A 25,215-nucleotide genomic window follows, 5' to 3' on the forward strand; every position below is an offset into this window, starting at 1 on the left:
ATGGCCCAGTTGATCCGCTCTACCAAAGCCCCACGGGCTATTTGCAGCCTCTCACTGCTGCGGACTGAGCTGTGCTGCCTTTTCCTGCCCCTTCCACAAGTGTGACCCCAGCTGGGATCTTTCTGTTGGTCCCTTGAGACTGGGGGCTGTGCTGGGCTGGGGCGGAGGGGCGGCAGCATGCACTGTGGAATGGGCCCTGGGTGGGCAGAGCGGGCCTTCCCCTTCCTGGCATCCTGCCAGCTTTGCTTTCTGACCTCTGGCCTCTCTCATGCAGCAACTGACCAATCACATCCGGGAGTCGCTGCCAGCCTTGCGCAGCAAGCTGCAGAGCCAGCTGCTGTCCTTGGAGAAGGAGGTGGAGGAGTATAAGAACTTCCGACCTGACGATCCCACTCGCAAGACCAAAGCTCTGCTGCAGTACGTGCATGTTCTTCCCCCAGCCTAATGCACTGGAGTCTCCACCCAGCCACAGGCTCCCACATGGAGGCTGGGCACCCATCCCCACTCATCCATCTTTTTGTTCAACACTTGATCAGAGCTGCCTGTGTGTTAGGCCCTGTCCTGTGCACTGATGTCACCCCTTGTACTCAGGGGAGAGGATCAAACAAGATAAGTAAAAACATGTAGAGTCTGCGAGACGGTCACATACTGAAGTGGGAAAGGGGCTAGAGAGTGCAAGGGTAGGATGCTGTTTAAAATAGAGCAGTCAGGAGCTCCCACTGTGGCACAGCAGAAACTGATCCAACTGGTATCCATGAAGATGCAGGTTCAATCCCTGGCCTCACTCAGTGGGTCAGGGATCTGGCATTGCTGTGAGCTGTGGTGTGGGACATGGCTCAGATCTGGCATTGCTGTAGCTGTGGTGTAGGCCAGCAGCTCAGCTCCAATTCAACCCCTATCCTGGAAACTTCCATGTGCTGTAAGCACGGCCCTAAAAAGCAAAAAAAAAAAAAAAAAAGAGTCATCCGTGAGAACCTCCCTGAGACAATGAGAGTCAGGCAAAGACCTGAAGAGGTGAGGAAGTGGGCCATGCTGAGTCTTGGAGGTGGGGGCTTGGCAAGTGCAAAGGCCCTGAGGCAGGATTGTGTCCAGCATGTTAGAGAAGGCCCATGTGCCTGGAGCAGAGTGAGTGAGGGTGGGAGGAAGTGAGAGCAGGGAGGGAACAGGGTAGAGTCTGCAGGGCCTTGTGGACCATGAGGAGGACTTTGGTTTTTGCCCTAAGTGAGATGGGAACCATGGAAGGGTTGCAAACACTCGTAGGAGATGCCTGACTCAGGTGTTCATAGACGCCCTCTGGCAGCTGCAGCAACACAGACATGTGGGGGAGGGAGCTGAGCCACGTGTCAGCTGCTTCTGCTTGCTTTCTTGGAATCCTCACCCTGACTCCTAAGAAGCTGCTCCCTGCAGCCACCCAGCTGTGGGGTGGAGCAGTGGGTGTGCCCCATGATCCCAGGTTCTCACCTTCCCTGGCAGCTCAGATGGCAGGTGGTGTCAGAGAGATGCCGTTGTCTTTGGCCATCACAGCCCTGACATCCCCCCACCCTCTCTGCCATGTGGCAAAGCACAGTGGCAGGATCCAGGGTGAGAATGCCTTTCCCATCAGACAACTTCAGCCATGTTCTACACAGCTTTCAGCAGAGCCAGCGCTAGCCACTTGCTAGCCTGTGCTGCAGAGGCCATGGCCTGGGGCTAAACCTGGGCCTGCTGGGCGACCTCAGGCAGGTGACCACACCCCTCTGAGCCTTGCTTTCCTCACCCCTCGCATGATGGCAGCTGCTCTGATATCATGCGGCCATTAGGGACCCTTGTGAAAATGCAGCCCTTGGCAGGAGATGCCCTCCATGAGCAGTGCCACCTGCCAGGGCTTACCACCTTGTGTCATCTTTCACCAGTGCCCCACCGCCCTGCCTGGGTGGTTTTGACATCACACAGTGGTAGTGCCCTGCTCTCATTGGCAGCTCCTCAGTGAGGGCTGGTATTCCTCCTTTTGCGTCTTAGCTGTGGTCCCAGATCCTCCTTCAGGCTGCAGGCCACACAGGCCAGTGGCCAGTGGGGCCCTTTGATTCTTCCTCCTCCCTCAACGGGTGACCCTTTGAACATCTTGTTACATGACCTCCTCTTTGACCTTTATTGTAAAAATGACTGCTCTGGAGTTCTCTGGTGTGGCATGGGGGGGGGCGTGGGGGGGGGGTAAGGATCTGGCCTTGTCCCAGCAGCGGCTTGTGTTGCTGCTATGGCACGGGTTCAGTCCCTGATCCAGAAACTGCCACATGCTGAGGGCACAGCCAAAAAATAATAATACTAAAAGTGACTGCCTTCATGGGTACAAAGGGTTGGCTGTGAAAACTTCCCCCCTTTGCTCTGCACTCGGGTGCCCATCTTCAGGCTCTTGTCTTAGAAGAGAATGATAGCAATGGCTTCAGACTCTCCCCCAGTTCTATCTTGCAACTTCCATATGCTGCAAATGTGGCTGTAAAAAGAAAATTTTTTTTGGTCTTGTCTTTTTTTTTTTAAGGGCCACACCTGCGGCATATGGAAGTTTCCAGGCTAGGGGTTGAATCAGAACTACAGCCCACACCACAGCCACAGCAACTTGGGATCCGAGCCTCATCTGCAACCTACACCATAGCTCACAGCAGCACAGGATCCTTAACCCACTGAACGAGTCCCCAGGGATCGAACCCAAGTCCTCATGGATACTAGTTGCATTCATTACTGCTGAACTCTGAAAAAAAATTTTTTTAATGAAAAGAGGAAACTAGAAAGTTCCTATATGGCGCAGCAGGTTAAGGATCTGGCATTGCAGCTGTGATGGCACAGGCTGCAACTGTGGTATGGGTTCAATTCCTGGCCAGGGAACTTCCACATGCCAAGATTGTGGCAAGAAGAAAGGAAGAGAGGGAGGGAGGGAAAAGAAAAAGAGGAAAATAAGTTGTGGCTTGACTCAGGACATCATTCCGGAGCTCCACCTTGATGTTTGGGTTTTCCTTTTCCTCATAGGATGGTCCAGCAATTTGGGGTGGACTTTGAGAAGAGGATCGAGGGTTCTGGAGACCAAGTGGACACGCTAGAGCTCTCCGGGGGCGCCCGAATCAATCGCATCTTCCATGAGCGGTTTCCCTTTGAGCTGGTGAAGGTAGTGCTGCCAGGGCCCAGCCCGCTCATCTCTGGTCAGGCACCTTCCTGCTAGGGCCTTGAGCCTGGCTTCCTCCCAGGTCTCAAGTTCCTGCCTCCAGGCCTGAGCCTGCTGAGGGTAGAGGGCAGCCTGGGGAAGGTATCCATCCCATCCGCCCAGGCCTCCTTACCTGAGCCAGCAGGTTAGAGATTCCCAGCAGAGCTATATGAAAAGTTCTTCTTTCCCTCTAACAGAAACCAGTACCTCTTCTTTGCAGAATACATAGAAAATGTCCCCTGCATATAGTTGAAGGGGAAAAAGCAGATTATGGGGCCAGCATGTGCAACAGAATATACAGATATTTATAACATCCTTTGTATGAAGTTGTACACATGTGTCTAGATGACAGAGCTACAAGGATATTCACAACAATGTCAGCTCTGGGGGCTGGGATGGGAAAATTTTTTAAACCGCCAGAAGTTTTACACTTTTTCCATTGAGCAGATAACACTTTTGTAAAAATCAGTAAAGTTCTTTTCAATAGGAGAAAAAAAGCTAAAAGGAGAAAAACCTCCGTAATCCTAGTAGCCACAGGCAGTGCCTCTTAGCAGCACCTAAATATGTCCTTTGAGAATTATTTCTGTGCAAATTCAGGCAAAAAACCTCCCTGCATCCACAAACATAGCACATAAAGTCATCCATATTAATATGTGCATATATATTTAAAAAAAAAATTATGTGTCTTTGGACACTTTTTTTCTTTGATTTGTAGTATATGCATTTCATGTGTTGTCAGTGGCAAAACACTGTCTTATTTTATGGATATCCCATTGTGTATTTAACCAGTCTTCCATTGTTGGGCATTTAGGTTGTTTGCACATTTTAGTGTTTACGGATGGTTTTAGCTACAGGAATGTAGCTAATTCTTGATTAATTCCTCAAGATAAATTTTAGATCACTTAAAACTACCAGGTGACAGTTCAGGTATGTTTTTTATTTTTTACTTATTTTTTATTTTATTTTTTTTTGTCTTTTTGCCTTTTCTTGGGCTGCTCCCTCGGCATATGGAGGTTCCCAGGCTAAGGGTCTAATCGGAGCTGTAGCTGCCACCCTACACCAGAGCCACAGCAACGTGGGATCCTAGCCGTGTCTGCAACCTACACCACAGCTCACGGCAACGCCGGATCGTTAACCCACTGAGCAAGGGCAGGGACTGAACCCCCAACCTCATGGTTCCTAGTCAGATTCGTTAACCACTGCACCATGACAGGAACTCGCAGGTATGTTTTTTAGAGGTTCTCGATTTATATTGCTGAGTGGTAGCCAGAAGAAAGTTGATATGAATTGATTTTCCTTCCAAGAGAGCAAGAGTGTTTATTTCAGAACATCTTTGTTGAAACTGAGTTTTAATATTTTTTAAAATTTTTGACCAGTTAAATATTCTGCCAGGTGAATGCAAACAGGACACAGGAGATCACACTCCCCCCACTAGAGACCTATTGTCGGGGGTGCCTAGGTAGCTCCTTGCATGTGTTTGGTTTGTCTGTTCTCAGATGGAGTTTGATGAGAAGGACTTAAGACGGGAGATCAGCTATGCCATTAAGAACATCCATGGAGTCAGGCAAGTTCCATTCATGAGTCACCATGTTCCCATCACTTCCATGGTGCCACCCTGCAGCCAGTCAGTGCCCCCCAAACCTCTGGGTGCCCCGATTGATTGTGAGACCTGGAAAGGGCTCCAGAGTGATTTGCAGTAGCTGTCAGTCTCTCCCTCTGGTCTCCAAGTTCACTCAAGTGTGTATGTGAGTAGTTCTGTGTGGATCTCTTGTATCCCCTTGGGCTGTCCACTGCTCTTGGGTTAAACATTGGTTAAACCTCCCAGTCACTGTGGTCAGGAAGTAAGAAAACTCACTGCAGATTTGCCCTGGGGGGCGGGGAATGGAAGGGAGCTGAGTCACTATTACAGGAACCCACCGGTGCCCCATGAGCCTCCTGGGTCCCCACCCTGTTCCGGCAAAAATCAGTGGCTCCCGGCCTCCAGTCTCTTGTTGCCAAGGGGTCCTCAGATCACCCCGGGGGATTCCAGGTAGTGGATGCAAGCGTCTGACCCCCCCCAGACTTGCCGCGACCTTGGCTTTCTCGGGAACCGGCCTGTGCCTGTGAAATTGCTGACCGTGCTTTGTTTCTCTCTGACTTATCTCCCCTGTCCCCGGGTACGGATGGTTTTAGGACCGGGCTCTTCACCCCGGACTTGGCATTCGAGGCCATTGTGAAAAAGCAGGTCGTCAAGCTGAAAGAGCCCTGTCTGAAATGTGTCGACCTGGTTATCCAGGAGCTAATCAATACAGTTAGGCAGTGTACCAGTAAGGTATTGGACCCTTGGCAGGGTGACTCCTGGCCTTGTGGAAACGGGGCTACGGGGGTTTGGTATCAGGCTCCCAGTGCTGCTTGGCCTTTGCCTCGCTGGTCCCCTCACCTCTCCTTCCCAGATTGCCTCGGTGTCCAAGAACGTGGCCTCTTCCCAGAGGCTGGGGCGGGCGCGTTTCGGCCTGGGTGCAACCGGGGGTGCCAGACCTCCAGATTCCAGACTGGTGGGCAGGGCGCCCTGGGACCTTGATACCAAGCTTAGCATGTATTGGATGGGGGTTTCGTCGCGCTGTCGCTTTGCTGTCTTCTGGGTAGCAGAGAGGGACCTTGTGTCACCTCCCGAAGGCCAAGCTCCCTACACCTCCCTGCCCATCACCCCTTCTTGACAAAGGTGTGGTGCTTTAAGCACTCCCCAGTCAGCCACTTCTCTGTCCCCGAGGCGCCGAGAAAGCCCGAGTGCCAACAGCATGAGTGCTCCGTTTGGCTTGGCCCCTAATGGCCTCTGCCGGCTCCCCAGCACCGCCCCAGGGGGAGGGTTGTCCCCCTAGGCAGCCCGTCCTCTGATTCCCCTAGGTCACAGGCACCTGTGTACCAGTGTTCACGGGCCACTGCCTCCACATGGCAGGACATACCAGCTTCCCCGTGGGACTGGCTCCCAGGGCAGCACGCTTTGGCCGAGCAGCTGAAGTGCTTCCCAGTGGGCAGTCTATGCTTGCACATCCACCATGGCCGTAGAGCTCTGGGTCAGCCTTCCAAGGCCGGAATTTCTGCTTTGATCCTTCTGTACTCAGTCTGGAAAAGCCCACATTTGCTTCTTAAGCTTCTTCGATTGGAAGAGGGAGGGGAAAGAAACCCAGATGGTTTGGACATTATCGTCACATATAAGAAAATTCAAGGCCTCCCTATACCCATACCTGTTCGGTATGCCCACTCTGACCCATGGCACTTGTGTAATTAAAGCCCAGACCACGCCCACCCCTCAGACCCAGGACGCCTCTTGATCCAAAGCAGCTTCCGGGGCAAATGCGGGCACAGGCTCCTCCGTGCATGTCACTAACCAGCTGACTCTCGTTTCTTCTCTCTCTGTCTCCCGTCCCGCGTGTGTGGCCTGCACTGCCCCTGGGTGTCTCTCTGCCTCATCCCGCCCTCCGCATGACCCAGGACGGGGCTCTTCACCCCCGACATGGCCTTTGAAGCCATTGTGAAAAAACAGATTGTAAAACTCAAAGAGCCAAGTTTGAAGTGTGTTGATCTCGTGGTTTCAGAACTGGCCACAGTCATTAAAAAGTGTGCCGAGAAGGTAACCAAAGATTTCATTATTATCACCTATGTACTCGTCCCCCACCTTCTTCTTCCCATTGTTAGTCTTAACCCCGAGCATCTGGGAAACTCTGCCTCGGCAGGAACCCCCTTCCGTGGGCCAGTGGTACTTGGTGACATCTCAGCTTTGCCTCGGCAGTAATGGTGTGGAGGGCATGTCCCATGGCGCATGGGTTCCACTTTTGCAGGTTGGGCCTTGGATGGAGGTAGAAAGCCTTTGTGGCCAGATGCATTTACTAAGCAAGCAACAGGGGTGAGGGCCCGTGCCCATCCCTGGAAAAGAGGGTTTCCAAACTGTCACCAGCGTGGTGAAACACGTTGCCAGCACGAAGACCTGTGTGTTCTTTTTTTTTAGACCTGTGTGTTCTTACATCATGGGGCCTTTAAGAGGTTTTCCCACGGGTGATTTTGACCATTGGCTCAATTTTCCCTGACTCGTGGCCTCTCCCCAAACCGTGGAAGTTGGGCTTCTGTGTGTTGGGTTTGGTTACCACTGCACAGGCTGGGAGCCCCCAGGGTGTCTGGAGGAATGAAGTCCAAGGTGAGGTGATGGGGAATTTTCTTCAAGGGGGTCCCTCTGAGGTAGATGGCCCAGATGCTGCCTCCATCCTAGAAGGGGCCCTGCGCCCTCCCCACCCTGGTAGCCCAGCGGCTTTCATTAAACTGTCCTGGCTCTCACCCAGCTGCTATGTAGGAGGGGGGTAGCCATCACCCGCTGTCTCTGCTGTTTTCCACCTCGAATTGCATTCTCGAAAAGCACTTCTGCTTGTGCGTGGGCACCCTCTCCGTCTCTCCAGCCCACCGTCCCCCCACCCTCCCCTCCTGGTCTCCCAGCCAGAGCACCTGTGAGACAGGAGCTGGGTGGGGACTCGGTGGGCCCACCCCCTGTCACCCCACCCCCATGTTTTTCCCTTTGGCTCATGTTGCCTCCCAGCCAATGCCGCCACTCTGATTTCCCCCCAGCTCAGCTCCTACCCCCGGCTGCGAGAGGAGACGGAACGAATCGTCACCACTTACATCCGGGAACGGGAGGGGAGAACCAAGGACCAGGTACTGGTCTTTTGTCTTCTTCAGGTACAATTCATATACAGGAAATGTTGGCTGTGCAGTTCTGTGAGTTTTGACAAACGCATACAGCAGGGTAACCCCCACCTCTCTCAACATACGAAGCAGTTCTGTTACCCCTCCAAACTCTCATCCTTGTGCCCCTTTGTCATCAAGCCTTCCTGGACCCCAGGCCCTGGAGACCACTGGGCTGTTCCCTGTTCCTATAGTTTTGCCATTTCCAGAGTGTTCTGTGAACAGACTCTTACTGTGGAAGCCTCTTGATTCTGTCTCCCTTCACTTGGCCTCATGCATTCTCTGATGTTTGAGGTGTCCCCGAAGTGTGTCTCTCTGTTTTTCTCCCCCCCACCTTTTTTTTTTTTGTCTTTTAAGGGCTGCACCCACAGAATATGGAAGTTCCCAAGCCAGGGGTCAAATCAGAGCAACAGCTGCCGGCTATAGTCACAGCCACAGCAACGCCAGATCTGAGCTGCATCTGCGACCTACACCACAGCTCATGGCAATGCTGGATCGTTAACCCACTGAGCAAGGCCAGGGATTGAACTCGCATCCTCATGGATACTAGTTGGGTTTGTTACCCCTGAGAAACAATGGGAGCTCCAAAGTGTCTCTTTTGACTGTCGGGTAGTGTTTCATGGTAAGCATGGACCACAGCCTGCTTATCCATTCACCCGCTGAACACGTTGGAGGTGCTTTTTGTGTTTTAACATGGTCTTGTGAACACCAGTCAAATATGCATAAAGGTAGAGAGAGGGATGCCCCAACTCAGCCACAGCAAGAGTCTCCCCTGTCACCTGCTTGGCCCAGGGCTGTCATTCTGCCCATGTCCTGGGGTCCTGCGCCTGGGCTAGGTCACTTCCCCCCAGCGGCCTGCCATGATCTCATGGCAGCTGGCTGTTCAAACCGGAACCCAAACAAGCCTACCTGTTGTGTTAGGTTGTGAGAACAGTCCCTCTCCCCTTGACATGGATGGAGAATAAACTGGCTCATTTGTCTGTCAGTGGATTCCCCCTTTCCCTCATATCTTCTACAACCTGGAAGTTTTGTGAAAAGCTGGAGAGATTCCAATTCGTTTTGCTGTTGTTGTTGGCAAAAATGTTGCTTTCCCTTCCGTGCTTACCATAGCCCCTGGTTGCCCCAGTGTCAACACTGCTGGGCTCGATCTGAGGGCTCTGGGGCCACAGGACTCAGGCCTTTTAAACCAGTGATGGTGAGCTCCCTGGTTGCTGAGCAGGTTAAGGATCCAGCCTTGTCACTGCTGTGGCTCTGGTTACAGCTATGGCATGGGTTCAATCCCTGGCCAGGAACTTCCACATGCCATAGGCACAGCCACAATAAATAAACCAGTGATCAGTGGCTCCCATGGATGGAACACCCTGACATTTTCAAAGAGCCCCATAAGATTCAAGTGCCTGGCCTGCTTTATGCTTGAGGAGGTGCAAAGTCACTGTAAAGTGACAGGAAGGGCGGGGGACTATTTAAGGGCCTGTCCCTCACTGAGATGTCATCCTGGCTGGCTGCCTTCATGCCCTTATGTTTCATTTTTAACACCCTCACCTGGCCAATTTTCCTTTGCTGTTTTAATGAGGCTCTTCTAACATGCCAGGCACTACTCTAAACACTGCATATTGTGACTTATTTAACCCTTTGCCCTGGGACCTTAGTGCCCTACTCCACATCTTAGTAACATGAGGCCTACAGCCAGGCAGTGGCCAAGCCAAGACTGCAGCCCAGGTGGTCGGCCCCAGAGGCCTTGCAAGCTTGTGACCACCATATTGGGCTGCCTTGCTCATCTTTGTTGGCCCAGTCTTTCTTTTTACTTCTGATGCTTTGATGTCTGGAAACTCTCATGCCCTTTTTTCCCTGCAGGTGTACCCTAGCATGTGGGAAGGCATGGGTGAGCCCTGTTCTCTAGCCTGGGAAACAGTGTGGTTCCAGGCCCCCCCTGCTGGTGGGTGTGGGGCAGTGCTCTGAGACCTTTCCCTCCCTGCCACATTCTCTCTATATACTCAGCTCTGTACTCACAGTGACCCTCACTCACTTTCCCCTAGATTCTTCTTCTGATCGACATCGAGCAGTCCTACATCAACACGAACCACGAGGACTTCATTGGATTTGCCAAGTATGTACTTTTCAGGATAGTGGCTGGTGGGGCGGCACCAATGTCAGTCCTCAGAGCCAGGCCCTGATGGAGGCAGTGGAGTTGGGGCTTCCCCCAGTGGGGTGGGCACAAGGGTCTCTCTGTCAGGGGTCCCCCAGCCAAAGTGAAGAACCATCTGCAAGTACTTGGATGCTTTCCTGGGCTAATGTAGCCCCCATCCTCATTGTCCCCATTGCATCTCCTATGGGGCACTCCAGTGGTTAAAGTGGAAAACAGTGGTGCCGTGGTCAAACGCTTCAGGAAGGGGCGAGGATAACCAGCGTTCAGTGCTTCCTTTCCTGCAGGACTTCTCAGAGCCTTTCATAGACTCATGTGCAGCTTTCCCAGACTCTCCCATATGCACTGGGCCCTTTCAAAGAGCGACTCAGGGGCTGCCCTTTGGCAAGTGCCGCTAGGATCTGCATAGCTTCTGACCATACACTGTAGATTTAAAGCCAGAATGTTCCTTGGCACCTGAATAAGGGACCAGAGCAGGGAGCTCGGATTTTATCAGGATATAAATATAAATGCATGTGGTCTCAGGGGTTGCCCACTGATTCCATCAACCCCCGATCCCCCGCCTCGGTGGGCTCAAGTGTCACAAAGAATGCTCTGGTGGCTCACAAAGGTCTTCTTTCTGGAGCCTGATGGAAGAACAAGCTGTTGGTAGCCAACTTCCTTGTATTTGCTTAGCAAATATTGCTGGTGTGCTTTCTCGGTGCCAGGCCCCGTGATACATCAGTGAGCAGGCACAGGCCCAGGTCCCCACCCTCAGAGGATTGTTCTGTGCCAGGGACAGATGTGCAGCCAGGCAGTTCAGACACAGTGTGGTCAGTGCTGGGGTGGCGTCTGTACATGGCCCGTGGGAATCCGGAGGGTGGCCATGTGGCCTGGCCTTGGGGGTGCAGGGAGGCTTCCTTGAGGAAGGGCTTGTGGAACCCAGTCTGGGGCTAGCAGCCTGGCAAGAGAGTCTTCCTATCCGGGGTCTCTGTTGGCTGAGTAATTCCCTGGGTAGACATTTACCAGTGCACTCAGCTCTCCTGTGTGGGGCACGTGGTAGGTGAATGGAGTGAATGAATGAGTGTATGAATGAATGGGGGCACGTGAACAGAAGCTGCTCCCCCAGCCCAGGTGAGCTGAGAGCCCCGGCTGGACTGTCCCCTGCTGGGGGAGGGCTGGGGGGCCCCCTGGCTGGGGACCTCCCGTCACTCAGGCTGGGCTCTCACCCCTGGGGAGGCAGCCCACCACTGCCGCCCTGCCTCCCCAGCAGCCAGGTGTGTGGGGGCTGAAAACGCTGGTCCCCCTCTTCGGTTTGCTGCCATTTTCCTCACCTTGATGTCTCTGCTTCTCACACTTCATCCACAGTTCCTTCTCACAATCTCTCCTGTTTTTCCTTTGACCACTCCACTCTTTGCTCTGGATTCCTGGGCCTTCCCACTTCCCCAGCTGTTACTATACTGAGCAGCTGGTGACCGGGTGGGTATTGCCTGCTGTGTGCCTTTTCCCTGGTGTGTGAATGGGGGAGCGCCCTGGCTGGGGGCGGGGCCCAGGGTGCCAGGCTCCACCCAACCCAGGCCCCTGCCCTGGGCGGGTAGTGGCAGGGGCCCCCTGAATAGCCGTGGAGCACTGTCTCATGCCCTGTGCCTTTGGATGAGGATGGTGAACAAGCTAGATTTGGGCCTTGCCCTTTCAGAGCCCACAGGCTGGGAACACATTGTTCTTGAGCCTAGTTATCATAAGGAAGATTAGAGCTGGAAGGAGGAGGGGCTGTGGGAGAGGGAGTGAGGGATGAGGCTTGGAGAGACTTTCTCAAGGAAGTCATGACAGCCAGGTGACAGGGACAGAGTGGAGCAGAGAGCACGGGAGACGGGGAAGGAAGGCTGAGGCCCAGGAGCGTGGGGAGACCAAGGCAAGGTGGAGGTGAGCGGTCAAGGCCTCATCACCAAGAGGAGGCCTGACTTTGAAACACACACACACATGCTGAGGTCATGGGAAATCTCTGATGGGGTGCAGGCAGGGAAATGGGGCAGCAGCCATGGGGACTGCTAGGCACAGGTGAGACCCAGGAAGCCCTTAGGAAGTAGCGCATCTGGGGCCTCACCAGCACCCCAACTTCTCTGTGAGTGACATAGCTCTGTCTCCTTCAGATCCTATCGATCAACCTCCTTCTCATGCTTAGAGGTTCTGCCCTCTAAACACTAAAAACAGGGCCTGGAGAAAAAGCCCTTATAATAAACATATTGAATCTTAGGTAAATCTTTGGATAAATTTCCCCTTCCATTCTTTTCCTTTTCTTTTCTGGCCACTCCAAGGCATATGAGTTCCTGGGTCAGGGACTGGATCTGATCCAAGCTGCTGTTGTGACCTTTGCCACAGCTGTGTCAATACCAGTTCCTTAACACTGTGCCAGGCCTGGGATCAAACCTGTATCCCAGTGCTCCAGAGATACCGTCGATCCCATTGCACTACAGTGGGAACTCCTCTCCTTTTTTTTTTTTTTGTTTAGGGCCGTACCTGTGGCATATAGAAGTTCCCAGACTAAGGGTCAAATTGGAGCTCCATCTTCTGACCTATACCATAGCCACAGCCGCTTGGAAGCTGAGCCACATCTTTAACCTATACCACAGCTACCAGCAGTACTGGATCCTGTACTCAGCAAGCAAGGCCAGGGATCGAACCCACATCCTCACAGACACTGTATCAGGTTCTTTTTTTTTTTTTTTTTGGCTTTTTGCTATTTCTTGGGCCGCTCCTGCGGCATATGGAGGTTCCCAGGCTAGGGGTCGAATCGGAGCTGTAGCCACCGGCCTACACCAGAGCCACAGCAACTCGGGATCCGAGCCGAGTCTGCAACCTACACCACAGCTCACGGCAACGCCGGATCGTTAACCCACTAAGCAAGGGCAGGGACCGAACCCGCAACCTCATGGTTCCTAGTCGGATTCGTTAACCACTGCGCCACGATGGGAACTCCTATATCAGGTTCTTAACCCACTGAGTCACAACAGGAACTCCTCCTTCCATTTTCTTTTCTTTTCTTTTTCTTGGTCTTTTTGTCTCTTTAGGGTCGTACCTGCGGCATATGGAGGTTCCCAGACTAGGGGTCGAATTGGAACTGTAGCTGCCAACCTACACCACAGCCACAGCAACGTGGGATCCGAGCCATGTCTGTGACCTACATCACAGCTCATGGCAACACCGGATCCTTAACCCACTGAGCGAGGCCAGGGATTGAACCCTCATCATCATGGATACTAAGTTCGTTAACCACTGAGCCACGACGAGAACTCCCTCCTTCCACTCTTTTTTTTTTTTTTTGGGTGCCTTTTGGGGCCACACCCACGGCATATGGAGATTCCCAGGCTAGGGGTAGAATCAGAGCTACACCTGCTGGCCGACACCACAGCCACAGCAACACTAGATCCTTAACCCACTGAGTGAGGCCCAGAATCAAATCCGCAACCTCATGGTTACTAGTTGGATTCATTTCTGCTGTGCCACAACAGGAACTCCTCCCTCCTTCCATTCTTAGTGGTCTACCCTTTACTGATCTAGGAACAGAAGCATACTTCTTTAACACATATGTGCAAACACACACACACACGCACGCACACACACACACACACACACACACACATATATATGTTCTACCTTACATAACAGCCAACTTGAACTTTAAAGTAAAACCCCAGAGGCAGTCAGCAAAGTAATGAAACAAGATGATTTGCCTTTTCATGTTGATCCAAAAGTTCCAGCTAATAGGATAAGATAAGAAGAGAAAATATGACCCTAAGTAGGAGGAGATACCAGTTGTTCACAGGTGGTGCTAACATGATGGTCTGAGTAGAAAATCTCTTAGGATGGGAGTTCCCTTGTGGCACAGCAGGTTAAGGATCCAGCATTGTCGCTGCAGCAGCTCAGGTTTGGGTCACTGCTATAGCTCAGGTTTGATCCCTGGCCCAGGAACTTTTGTATGCTGTGGGTGCAGCCAAAAAAAAAAATAAAAGAAAATATATTAGGACAAACAAGGGAGCTGAGTAGATGCTCATGAACAAAACACAAATGAACTAGCCAAGGAATAGCATAGATGTAGAAAAGAGATCTGGGACCGTCAGTAAATAATGGGCCTTGTAGAAACACACTGACCTTGACTGGGTTAGGAGCTTCCAAGATAAGTGGTGTTTTCCTGGCAAACAGCTGTCCTGTAGTCTGACCTCCAAGGCTGGATGGACTTATGCTTAGAGCCACTCAGGACCTGGGGCCAGGGCTGGGATAGGAGAAAGCAGGAAGGAACCTCAAGTTTGGCCCCCAAACACTGAAGGTCACTCCAAAGCCAGCACAGCTTCCTCCCAGCCACCTGGGCATCCAGCTTCCCATGCCACATCGTGGAGGCTCCAGGATCCAGGGACTCCTGGAAATAGCTGGCGTACTCAGGAGTGGCCAAGATCAGGGTCTAGCAGTCAAGGTTGAATTTGATGATACTTTTCCTCATTCGTTCTACGAGCCTGCGCTCTTTCCCTTGGGTCACCCTTTGCTTGCAGGGGGCTTCTCTCTGCCATGGCCCATAGCTGGTCCCTTGGCTCCCGACTCGGGAGAGAACCCCGTCTGGGCCCCAAGGGCCCTTGCTCCTCGTCCCTCTGGGCATCCCACCTCATGAACCCTCTCTGTGCTTTGGTTGCAGTGCCCAGCAGAGAAGCACACAGCTGAACAAGAAGAGAGCCATCCCCAACCAGGTAGCCCACCCCTCCCCGGGCTCGCAGCTCCACCCTCAAGGGCGGGAGGGCACCAAGGGACCACAGAGCCCAGTGATGGTACCTGACTCATGGCATGTCCCACATGGAACTCCCCTCCCCGCCAGCCTCTCAAGTCCACTAAGGTGTTGATATTTGGGGAAACTGGGAGCAGAAGCTCTGGCAGGGCCTTGGGGGCAAATTTTGCACCCTCACAAGGTGCTGTCTGACAGCCTTGTCTGACACCCAAGGCCATGGCTAGAACTTGACACTAAGGAGAGGGGCAGACCAGCCCCCTGTGGTGTCCACAGCCAAATTGGGTTCCTGGCCCCAGAGAGCCTGTGGGAGGGGCCAGGTGGGCGGCTGGTGATGACAAGCAATTCTAGGGAGCCTGGGGGTTCTTTGATCCCCTTTGTTCCTGGAGAAACCCAGAGCCATTGTAAGGGGTTCTCTACCTTGATGTCACACCCCAGCCAGAAGCCTTGTGAAAATAAGAACAGCTTTATGTATGCCAGCATTAGGTGCCCTTTCCCCCCCCTCAACCCCGCTTAAGAAAACATACCATCTTTGCAAAAATTTCTGCCAGTGTCCCCTGCCTTCTCCATATAGGGTGGGGGTGGGGGCTCTGCTGTGTATCTTGCACGATTACAGAGCCCTCTGGAAAAGAAGGGTGTAACCACTGCATGATTTTTTTGCGCTTGCCATAGGTAATACATATGTTGTTGCTTTTTTGTTTCGGGAAATGATAATGAATTAAATATTAACACCATGAATATAATTAATAGCATGTAATTTTTTTTTTCTTTTGCTGTTTTTTCCCCCCCTGCTCTTCTTTCTCCTCATTTTTTGTGCTTTTCCTGCTTTTTCTCCATCCCTTCATGTCCCTTATGTCTCTTTTCCTCCGCCTGCTCTTCTTTGATTTACCCACAACCCTAACTTTGCATTTTCAAAGGGGGAGATCTTGGTAAGTACTCACTTAGTGTGATAGCAAATATTAGAGTACCTGGTAGTGGTGGAGACCCCACCACCCCATAATATCACCACCCCCAAATAACAGAACAACTAAAAATTAAGCTAACCTAAAAACTCCCTGCTGTGGCTGCCGCATGCCAGACTTCATGTTGTCGTGGGCATAAGCTGACTCACACAAATACTAACCTAACTGCTCTCCCCATGGGGCACCCACTGCTCCAGCACATTCTGGACACATTTACCTAGTTTCCTTTAGGTCAGGGATGGCAAATACTCAGCTCACACCCCAGGCCTTCCCCCTTTCACATCCTTGGATAGGGAAGATTTTGCTCAAGCCCTGATAGGGTTTATTCTTGCCACTGCCACCACTGTTGCCAGTGTAAGCACCATGCAGAAATTTCCCCTTCCTGTTCTCATGGCAGACATTGCTAATTGATCCAACACTCTTTTCCCCATACCTTTCCCCTGTCATGTGCCCCTGGCATTTTCCTCCCCATTGTGTGGCAAATGTGCCTTGACTGGTCAAGGAATTTTTTTCCACACAGTAACTTTGCATGTGACACCCTTCCTATACCCATGACAGACATGACCAATCGATCAGGGAACTCTCCTGGATGCTGCCACTATCTACTGGCTCCATAGCAGATATGATGATTGATTAAGCTGTTCTGTTCCATTTGCCCCTGTCCCTTTGCCTACGGCAGACATTACTAGTTAATCCCAGAATCCTTTCCCACTGTGCCCAAAATTCTCACCACAGTGCTACCCATTGATTGGTGAATGGTATTTGCCATCCCTGTTGTAGGTAACACCCGCTCTGTGTGTGTGGCCCAGCCCAGCCCAACAGGGAAGAGGCCCTGCTCACATCTGAGAGTTGCTCTTTTCAAGATGCTCACCTTTGGGCAGCTGGCTCTCTACCTTAGAGATCAAGGCCTGGGCCACCAGACCTAATAGAGACCTCCTTCTCCCCAATACCCTCCCCTGCCAGGCACTAGGCGGGCCCTACCACCACCCTCTGGCAAGGATCTTCTGGTGACCCCAGGATCTTTCCAGTAGCTAAGCCGATTCCATACCAGTGCCTAGAAGATGCAGAAAGGGCCAAAGCTTGGCCTGGTCAAAGGCCATCACAGGAGGAATGGATTATCCTTGGGCCAGTGGTTCCCATTTTCTCCCAGTGCCCTCTTAACTGGAATGATTTCTTCCCTCCATACAGCCCAGGGGCATGTTTCCCCACACACCCCACAGCCTGAGAGTTTTAGTCTTTTTTTTCCTGCCGGACTCCACACCCTCAGCCACAAAGCCCAGCCCTGCCATATGAGTGGCTATGGCGCCTGTGGTGTCCATCCCTGCTGAGGACCCAGGCCCCATCTGTGTCGCTTCTCGCCTGCTTCCCATGCTGCTGCTGGGCAGCCAGCCCTTCCTTCCACCCCCAGCATGCCTGCGCCCTAGAGCACGGGAACCCCACCTGCCTCTTTGTCTCCCCAACTTACCCTGGTCCCGCCCTCCCTCCCCATTTCTAAGTGCAGTTGCTGGGGCACAAATCTGGCTTATGGATGAGGAGGCCTGACCACTCCTTTTCCTCTAGACTTGGCGCCTATGTCTGCCGCCTGCAGCTTGCTCCTCCCCAGGGTGGGATTTTGTCTCTGAATCCACACCCCTACCACCACCAGACTCCCACGCAGGCAGCTCCCTGGGTGGTTCAAGGGCAGAGGGACCTCATGGGCGTCTCTGGGCCTGACCAGCAGACTCCTGCCCCAAGGCGCAGATGTGCCATTCCCGGCATGGCCCAGGCAGTGCCCCTACTCCGTGTCACATGCCCTGGAGCATGATCAGGGCCCCATCTGCCAGTTCTGACCTCTGCTAACCCAGGGTGGAGCCGGGCGAGCCAGCCCTCCAAGGGAGGGGGGCGAGTGGAACCTGTGAGCCCCTTTGGGAACCAGGCTGCGCCTGGGAGTGTGGAGGCCCTGCCACGTGAGGATTTCTCCTCTGGTGAGCACCTAGCACACACAGCCTCCTCCTGTGCCCTGGCTATCAGTCAGTGATGAGTTTAGGGACACCCACTCCAGGCCTGGATGATGACAAGGCAGGACCTCCCTTGCTCCTGGGGGAGCGAGGAAGTAGGTGTGGAGCTGTGCACAGTTCCCAGATGCAGGGGCTTCTTCCTGGGTCCTGCAGGACCACCGGGGGCCTGGGTCCAGAGATCTGCTTAGCCCGAGACTGAGGGTGCTCCCAGAACTTTGACTCCTAAACCGGTACATCCTGGGCAAACCAGGGTGAGTTTAGGGCTGACAGTCCCTGCCTGATCCCTGATGACCGCAAGACTCTCAAGTGCTATCTCGTCATCCCAGGGAGAGAGAAAACTGTACCCTTGGCCTTGGCAAGGGCCTCCAGGTGGCATCTCATGGTGTCTCCAGCCTGGGGCAGGGACTTCTGTATGGTACAGGGGTCCCTGGGTGCCTCTGCCTTCATATACTCTTATGTGGGCAAGTCGGGGTAGACAGGATAAAGCCTCTCCTGCAACCCATCCATCAGGGAGGCTTGTGGGCCCCAGAGACACCCCCCCAAAGCCCCACCCCACCCTAGGGGCACAATGCCAGCCCACCCCAGCTGTCCACAGCTACCTCCTGCAGCTTGGCCCAGTTTGTCACTGCCTATGCCTCTGCATGTTTTCCGCTGCCCCAGGGTCCCCAGAGCAGAATGGTGGGGGGCCCCAGCCTACAAGTGCCTCCATGACTCAGGGAACATGGGGGTGTGGCCCCCAAGTTGCCCGCCTTTAGCTGTCAGGTGAGTCTCTCGAATAGGCCTGGGATCTGCCTGCTGCTCAGATGACACGTCTGGCCAGACAAGCCCCAATCAGGGGTCTCCCAGGCCAGGAACAAGATGTATCAGAGAAAAGTGGGCCATGGGGCTTGAAACCTAGAGTGGGACATGATCCCTGGCAGGTCGCTTGGGCTCAAATCTTTGTCCCCAGTCCTCTGGGTGGAGGCATCCCTTATATTCTGAAAAGAGCCTGTGGGAAGGGGAGCCCTGGGGTGGGAGCTGGCCTGGACTCTGGTCAGAGCAGGAGGGCCTGCCTCAGTGAGCCAGGCAGTGGAGTCCAGCCTCTGTCACTTGGTCCCTGGAAGGAAAGAAAGAACCAGCCCGTTGCCTGGGTGACTCCTCCAGTCCTCTATCCACAGCCACCTTCCAGAGAGCATGGGAGGCAGGGCCAGAGGGTGTCCCTGGTACCTGCCTCTCCCAAGACAAGTGTGATTCCTTCACTGTCACATCCCATGGGACATGGTCCCCACACGAGCCTGGGACCCCTTCTCTGGGCCTTTTCCAGCTGGCCTAGCTTTTGCCACCTGTGCTAATTCATCCTAACCCTGAACACAGAGGGCCTCCTTGGGGACCCAGTTCCCCATTAGGCCTGGGTCCTGTGAGTGAGTCCCTGGCTGTCCAATGCAGGCCCCATCTTGGTTTCCAGCGGGAAGTGCTTGGGGCAAGGTAAAGATGGGTTGCCTGGCTTTGGACTCGAGGTGTCTCAATCATCGTCCCCCGTTTCCCACCTTGCTGTGGGTGAGGGCACTGGCCACCGTGCTGGGGCGGGGCGGGCTGGGCGGTGGCCGCTGTCCCCTGCTGAGCCCTGCTCTCCCGCCCCTTCCAGGTGATCCGTCGGGGCTGGCTGACCATCAACAACATCAGCCTGATGAAGGGCGGCTCCAAGGAATACTGGTTTGTGCTGACAGCCGAGTCACTGTCCTGGTACAAGGATGAGGAGGTGAGTGGCTGGCCAGCCAAGGAGGGGCGGTCAGGCAAGAGTAGGTGGGCTCCCCTACACCTGCTTCCTTGTATGGCACTCACTCACCCACTTGTCCATCGGGAAAGGCTCCCTGAGCGCCACTGTGCCCAGAACTCACCTTTTACATGGTCCTGGCCAGGGCTGCTGGGTGTGCAGAGGCACCACTGTGCATTAGCTCCTGGCCCCTCATGGTTCTCGGAGGCATCAGGCCTGGTGGGGGCTGGGCTCCCTGGGGAGGAGAGCAATATGGTGGAGGGGAACTGCTGGCAGGCTCAAAACTGATCCTACCCTCCAAAGTTACAGCAAGGGGAGCTTTCCGAAGGGGACATGGCCTGGGACAGGGACTCAGGCTCATGGCCAGGCTGCTGGGGTTCCATTGTCTACAGGCTTGACTAGGCCCTGAGCCTCTCTGGGACTGTTTCCCCATCTGTGAAGTAAGGCAAGGACAGTCCTTGCAACTGTCTTCAAATCATTCCACATGGACACATCCTCATCAGAAGGATGAGGGAGGTCTCTGGGAACAGCACCAGGAATAAGAAGCATAGGAGTAGGATTGCACGCTGCCTCGTGCCTCGGTCTCCCTGAGCCTGTGGATGGGGCTGTGAGTGAGTGCACCCCACCCCTCCTCCGCCTCAGTCCATCTTTCTGTCCTGACTGGTCCATTTCATCACTTAGTTCTCTTCTTCTTCTTCTTTTTTTTTGTCTTTTTAGGGCTATACCCATGGCACATGGAGGTTCCCAGGCTAGGAGTCCAATCGGAGCTGTAGCTGCTGGCCTGCACCACAGCCATAGCAATGTGGGATCTAAGCCACATCTGTGGCCTACACCACAGCTCACGGCAATGCCAGATCCTTAACTCACTGAGCAAAGCCGGGGATCGAACCCATGTCCTCATGGATGCTAATCGGGTTTGTTAAACACTGAGCCACAATGGGAACTCCATCACTTAGTTCTCTTAACAGAACGTTATCGTGACTTGGTTGCCTAGGAGTGAAGCCATTCCTTTGGTGTGACTGCCTGTTGCCACTCTGACACTGGCTTCCAAGGGCCACCAGCAAGGGGCACTGTGTTCCTCGTTATCCTGGGTTGTTATATGAGAGGCCCACCAGCTGTCCCTGTCATTAAGGTGGTATTTTAGGTTGCTATCAATTTGGTCTGTGACAGAGGCCTCAAATGAAGGTATTTGCAAAAAAAGGTCTATTTCTTGTCTGCGTCCCAGTGAGCTGAGCAGCCTTGTGCTATGGGGCTGTCCAGGGCCCAGGCTCCGCCTCCCCCATCGCCACCCTAACACATGGCTCCTCCTCATGGTCCAAGATGGCTGCCCTCATGCCTCTCACCATGTGGTCCAAAGGAGGGAGAGAGGCCCCTGATGAGGAAGGCACCTGCATTGCTCTGCTCACGGGCCCCTGACCAGAATCTAGTTTTTGCTCACCTGGGATGGCACAGTTTCCAACGTGGCCCAGGTGCCCTTGAAGGAGAGTCCAGGTTTCTCTGGTTACCTGTGGAGCTGCCCCACCTGGCATTCCTCCCTTGGGGGGATTTGAGAAGACACCCATACCTGGGGCCTCACTGGGATCTGACCCCATTCCAGGACATGCAGGCCTATGCCCAGCCGTGCACATTTCCACCCAAGCTCAGAGAGAAGGCAGATAGAACTCTGTCAGGGCCCTGGGGTAGCCCTCTTGTTTATGAAGCCCCTGCCCTCTGCCAGGCTGGCTGGCTAGGAGAGCCCACTATGGCCACACGTGGAGGGCATTCTCTTCTTCCTCAGGAAAGTAAGAAAACTAAGGTCTGACAGTGACTTGCCCCCACATCACAGAGTAGGGAAGGGTCCCAGCATGATGGGTACAGGGCACCTGCTCCCTGACTCAAGGCACCTCAGTCCCATACCTGGACTATCCCCCACTGCCCAGGCCGGAAGCTGTTCTCCCAAATATGGGTGTTTGAGCATAAAATGTCATCATCCCACTCCATGAGGCAGAGACTCATCCCTGGAATGTCCTGGAACCCCAGGAGGGACCCTGTCTTGGCACTTGCTTCTAAACTAGGGGGTAAGGGCGATACAGTGTCCAGGACCCCAGAGCCAGACAAGGTTGGGATGCAAAAGGAGAGCAGGGCCAGGCGTTCCTCAAGGGAGCCGAGTGGCCAGAACTGTGCCTCACAATGGCCGGGGTGAGGTGGGGGTGGGGATGACAATTTCGCATTTTCTCCCTCTCCTCCCACCCCCGCAGTCTGAGACCCAGTCTGAGTTGTGGTGCGTCAGCTGCCAGGCAAGCCAAGAGCTGGGTGGCGCCTTTGGGCTTTGGGGAGCCTTGGAGCTGGGAATGAAGTTGGAGAGGGGCTTCTCGGCCCAAACCCCAGCCTGGTGGTTGGCACCATTGCGAGCCCTGTTTTTAACTTTGTGAAAAGCCCTTCGTTCCTCCTTCAGCTGGGGCTTGAAAGCAGGAGCCCCAGACCCTCCCCAGGGGGCCTCAGAGCAGAGGCAGGGGAAGTGCTGGGAGGAGGGTCGAGCGCCCGGCAGCAGTAATGAGAACCAGCAGACCCGTGAATGGGGCCCTGTGTGTGCCCCAGACACAAAGCAGGCTGAGATCCGGAGGGGCGGGCGCGAAATCCTGCCTGTCTGTCCATCCCCCGTCCACCCTCCTCCCTGCCAAGTTAGGGTCCCAGCAAGGACCCTCAGAATCACACACAGGGTGGCCCCCTCAGGGTCAGGCCGCCTTCTTAGAGAAGCCTCAGAGAGAGGCAGGCCACAAGTATTTCTTTATTGAAAAAAGAACCAAAAGGAGCTGGTTACAGGAGGGTAGAAATAGGGCAAGTGTTCGGCCAGAGCCCCCACCCCCTTGGCCAGAGCCAGGGCGGCTTTTGCCTTTCCCTGGTGCCTCTCCCCACTTCCCCCCCACCCCCAGACCCTTCTTCTTCTTTATTCCAGAATCTTCTGTCCAAGTCTCCACCCTGTGGGAAACAGGGTTGCGGGCAATTACACTCACCTCCGAGGCTGCCTCAGTGTGGGGGTGGCAGCAAGTTTGGGGGGCCCATCCTGATGCGCCGCTCGCCCGAGCCCAGCCTAACCAATGTGCAGACTACTGTACACATTCAGAGCCCCCTGAACAGGTAGTCTGAACACTGGGTTGGCGGGGCCGGCTGTCCATCCCGTGGGCCGCCTGGGCAGCAGTGGGGCCACCTCGCCTCAGCACCTCCGAGCAGGCGAGGAAGGCACTGCTCCGCCCGCGACGATCTGCTTCGTCTCTTCTGACGTGGCACGGCTGGGGCCAGCTCGCATCTGGAGAAAGTTGTGGGTTTTCAGGAAATCCTAAGGAGGCGGTGGGGATGGGGGAGGCGGGTGGGGGTGAACAGGAGGGAGGAATTGGGTCCCTGGCCTGTGTGCGCAGGAGAAGGTCTCTTTGGGGGTCGGCGTGGGGGTGAGGTATGTGTATGCCTCTGTGTCTGTGTGTGTGTGTTTGTGTTCTGTGTGTGTGTGTGTGCGTGTGCGCGCGCGCCGGCAGCATCAGGAAGGCAGCCGCTGCGTTCTGGGCGGAATCACACTATAAACAATTCCAGATGTGGTGTCTCACTCAGGGCCCAAAAGGACTGTGACTCAGTTACTTGGCCTGGCCAGCAGACTGGAAGCTTCCTGCCTCATGACACAAGAGGGTGGGGGCAACAAAGCCTCTTCCACAAACTTCCGGGCCAGGAACTCTTGCCCTTGCTGCTTCTAAAGCCCCCCAGACTGTTCCCCGAAAGGTTGGAGGGTTCCGGGCTCCGCATTGCCTGGCCTGCCTGCCTCCGCTTGGGCTCCTAACTCTGCAGTGGGAATGGGGGCTCCCTCCTCTGTGGCCACCGGGCTCCTCTCCTGGCCCCTCAGCATGGCCTGGGCTGGAGGAGCCCCGCCCTACTTCTTCCTCACCCAGAGCCCAGTGGATTGACTCTGGAGCACAAGAGAGAAGCAAAAGCAAAGCCGCCCTGGCATCTCGCGGGCAGGGGTTCAGAACCTTCACAGTGTCTGTGCTCGCCTTACATCAGGAGGACCACTGGGGAAACTAAGGCAGAGAGGGGCTGTGACTTGCCCAAGGGCCCATGGCTGCAGAGGAGTCAGGCTCATCTGAGCTCCTAGCACCTCAGGACTGAGCCCATGCCTCCTGAAGCTAGTTCTGAAGCTCCAAGCTGTCCTCCACCCCTTGGGGAGCCCCTGGCCCACTTCCCCCCCACCACTGTGGCTGCCCTTGGATTCGGAAGCAGCAGCCGTGTTGGGCTTTGTTCTAGGGTCTTCCAGAGGACAGGGGTAGGGCAGGTGAGAAGTGAGCTACTGTGAGGGGGAAGGTATCCAGAGGCGTTCAGGAGGTAACAGCCAGGCAGGCAGTGGGTAGGACCTGGCTTTGGATCACACAGGCCTGGCTTCTAAAGCCCCTCTGTGGCCCCCTTCACCTGCTGTGTAGCTCTGGGCAGCCAGCATCCCTCTCTGAGTGTGAGGCTTCCCTGGCAGTGATGTGTGAGGGTTCCATGAGCTGCTGGACAAGCAGCCCTTCACATCAGTCTTTGAGAGCTGCTGATGGTCGAGTGGAAGTTGGGGGACCCTGACACCGCTTTGGCTTCCTGATGTAGCAAACCCGTTTAATGTGCTGCCCTTCTCCCACACCCACACATAGAAGACTAATGATAATGCAACTGCAGGGGCCCAGCCCTGTGCCAGGCATACAGTAGATGCTTAGCTAACATCAGTTGACCTCTGGAGTGTGACTCCAAGCCCTGAGACTCACCAGGTCTGCACCCTTGGACAGGAGACGTGTCCTCTCTGAGCTGCTTGCCCCAAAAGCCTTCAGGACTGCCATGCCCGCACTCAGTTGGCACTTTCTGAACATGGTCCCCAGCCTTTGGGCCTCAGGCATCAGCTCGAGGGGGCCCTGCTTTCCTGCTCTGCCCCCCACCCACTGTCTCAGTCTCCCTCTCCAGAGTTGGATCATGCTGGATATTCCCTTGCAGTACAGTTGGGTTAAGGATCTGACATTGCCATCGCAGGTCACAACTGAGGCATGGGTTCTATCCCTGGCCTGGGAGCTTCCACATGCCATAGTTGCTGCCAAAAAAAAAACAAAACTAAAAACCAGTATCATGCTGGTAATTCACAGACTCATCATAAAGACGCAGTGGCGTTAATAGTTCCATTGGCTCAGTGGTTGCATGCTGGGTGCTTTTGAGCAGCCACTGTATCAGCAGGAAACCAAACAGATAAGAGTCCCTGCCCTCGAGGACCTGTCTGGGTGACACACAGTGACCTAAGTCAATAAGCAAGATATGTGGCATGTTATGATATGGGAGGGGAAGTGGCAAGGGGAGAGTCAGGGGCACTTTGTGGTGCAGTCAGGGCAGGCCTTACCTGGAGGGCCCTTCTGCAACAGAGGAGGTGAGGGAACCACATGGGTGTAGAGGGGAGGAGCAAAGGCCCCGGGGCTAGGTGCCCCCTTGGCCTGTCAGGTGTTGGGCGGTGGTCCTCATGGTAGACTCCAGCCCAGGGTGACCCATCCCCTTCCACCCTCAGGAGAAAGAGAAGAAGTACATGCTGCCTCTGGACAACCTCAAAATCCGTGATGTGGAGAAGGGCTTCATGTCCAACAAGCATGTCTTCGCCATCTTCAACACAGAGCAGAGGTGAGGCCCTTCCCACCCCCGCTCCTCATTCAGTCATTCAGCACCATCCACCGAGCACTTGCTGTAAACAGCCCCTACCCTA

At 54.3% G+C, this 25,215-nt stretch overlaps 1 protein-coding gene across 12 annotated transcripts in view; it reads left to right on the forward strand.

Moving 5' to 3' along the window:
* The window catches only part of DNM2 (dynamin 2), a 98,251-nt gene that overhangs the window by 60,416 nt on the left and 12,620 nt on the right, over positions 1 to 25,215 (forward strand). For 3 of the 12 annotated variants that reach the window (XM_047777068.1, XM_047777065.1, XM_047777064.1), the window contains exons 7-17: positions 275 to 417; positions 3,001 to 3,136; positions 4,669 to 4,736; positions 6,644 to 6,782; positions 7,766 to 7,852; positions 9,919 to 9,989; positions 11,454 to 11,483; positions 14,689 to 14,740; positions 15,690 to 15,701; positions 19,356 to 19,469; positions 25,024 to 25,133. In XM_047777068.1, coding sequence (XP_047633024.1) covers positions 275 to 417; positions 3,001 to 3,136; positions 4,669 to 4,736; positions 6,644 to 6,782; positions 7,766 to 7,852; positions 9,919 to 9,989; positions 11,454 to 11,483; positions 14,689 to 14,740; positions 15,690 to 15,701; positions 19,356 to 19,469; positions 25,024 to 25,133 — 962 coding nt within the window. Of the gene's footprint in view, positions 1 to 274; positions 418 to 3,000; positions 3,137 to 4,668; positions 4,737 to 5,344; positions 5,484 to 6,643; positions 6,783 to 7,765; positions 7,853 to 9,918; positions 9,990 to 11,453; positions 11,484 to 14,688; positions 14,741 to 15,689; positions 15,702 to 19,355; positions 19,470 to 25,023; positions 25,134 to 25,215 lie in introns of all 12 variants that reach the window. The other 9 variants (XM_047777075.1, XM_047777071.1, XM_047777067.1 and 6 more) reach the window with 4 other exon arrangements.

Source organism: Phacochoerus africanus, chromosome 4, assembly GCF_016906955.1.
Source record: "Phacochoerus africanus isolate WHEZ1 chromosome 4, ROS_Pafr_v1, whole genome shotgun sequence".
In the NCBI taxonomy this organism is placed as follows: domain Eukaryota; kingdom Metazoa; phylum Chordata; class Mammalia; order Artiodactyla; family Suidae; genus Phacochoerus; species Phacochoerus africanus.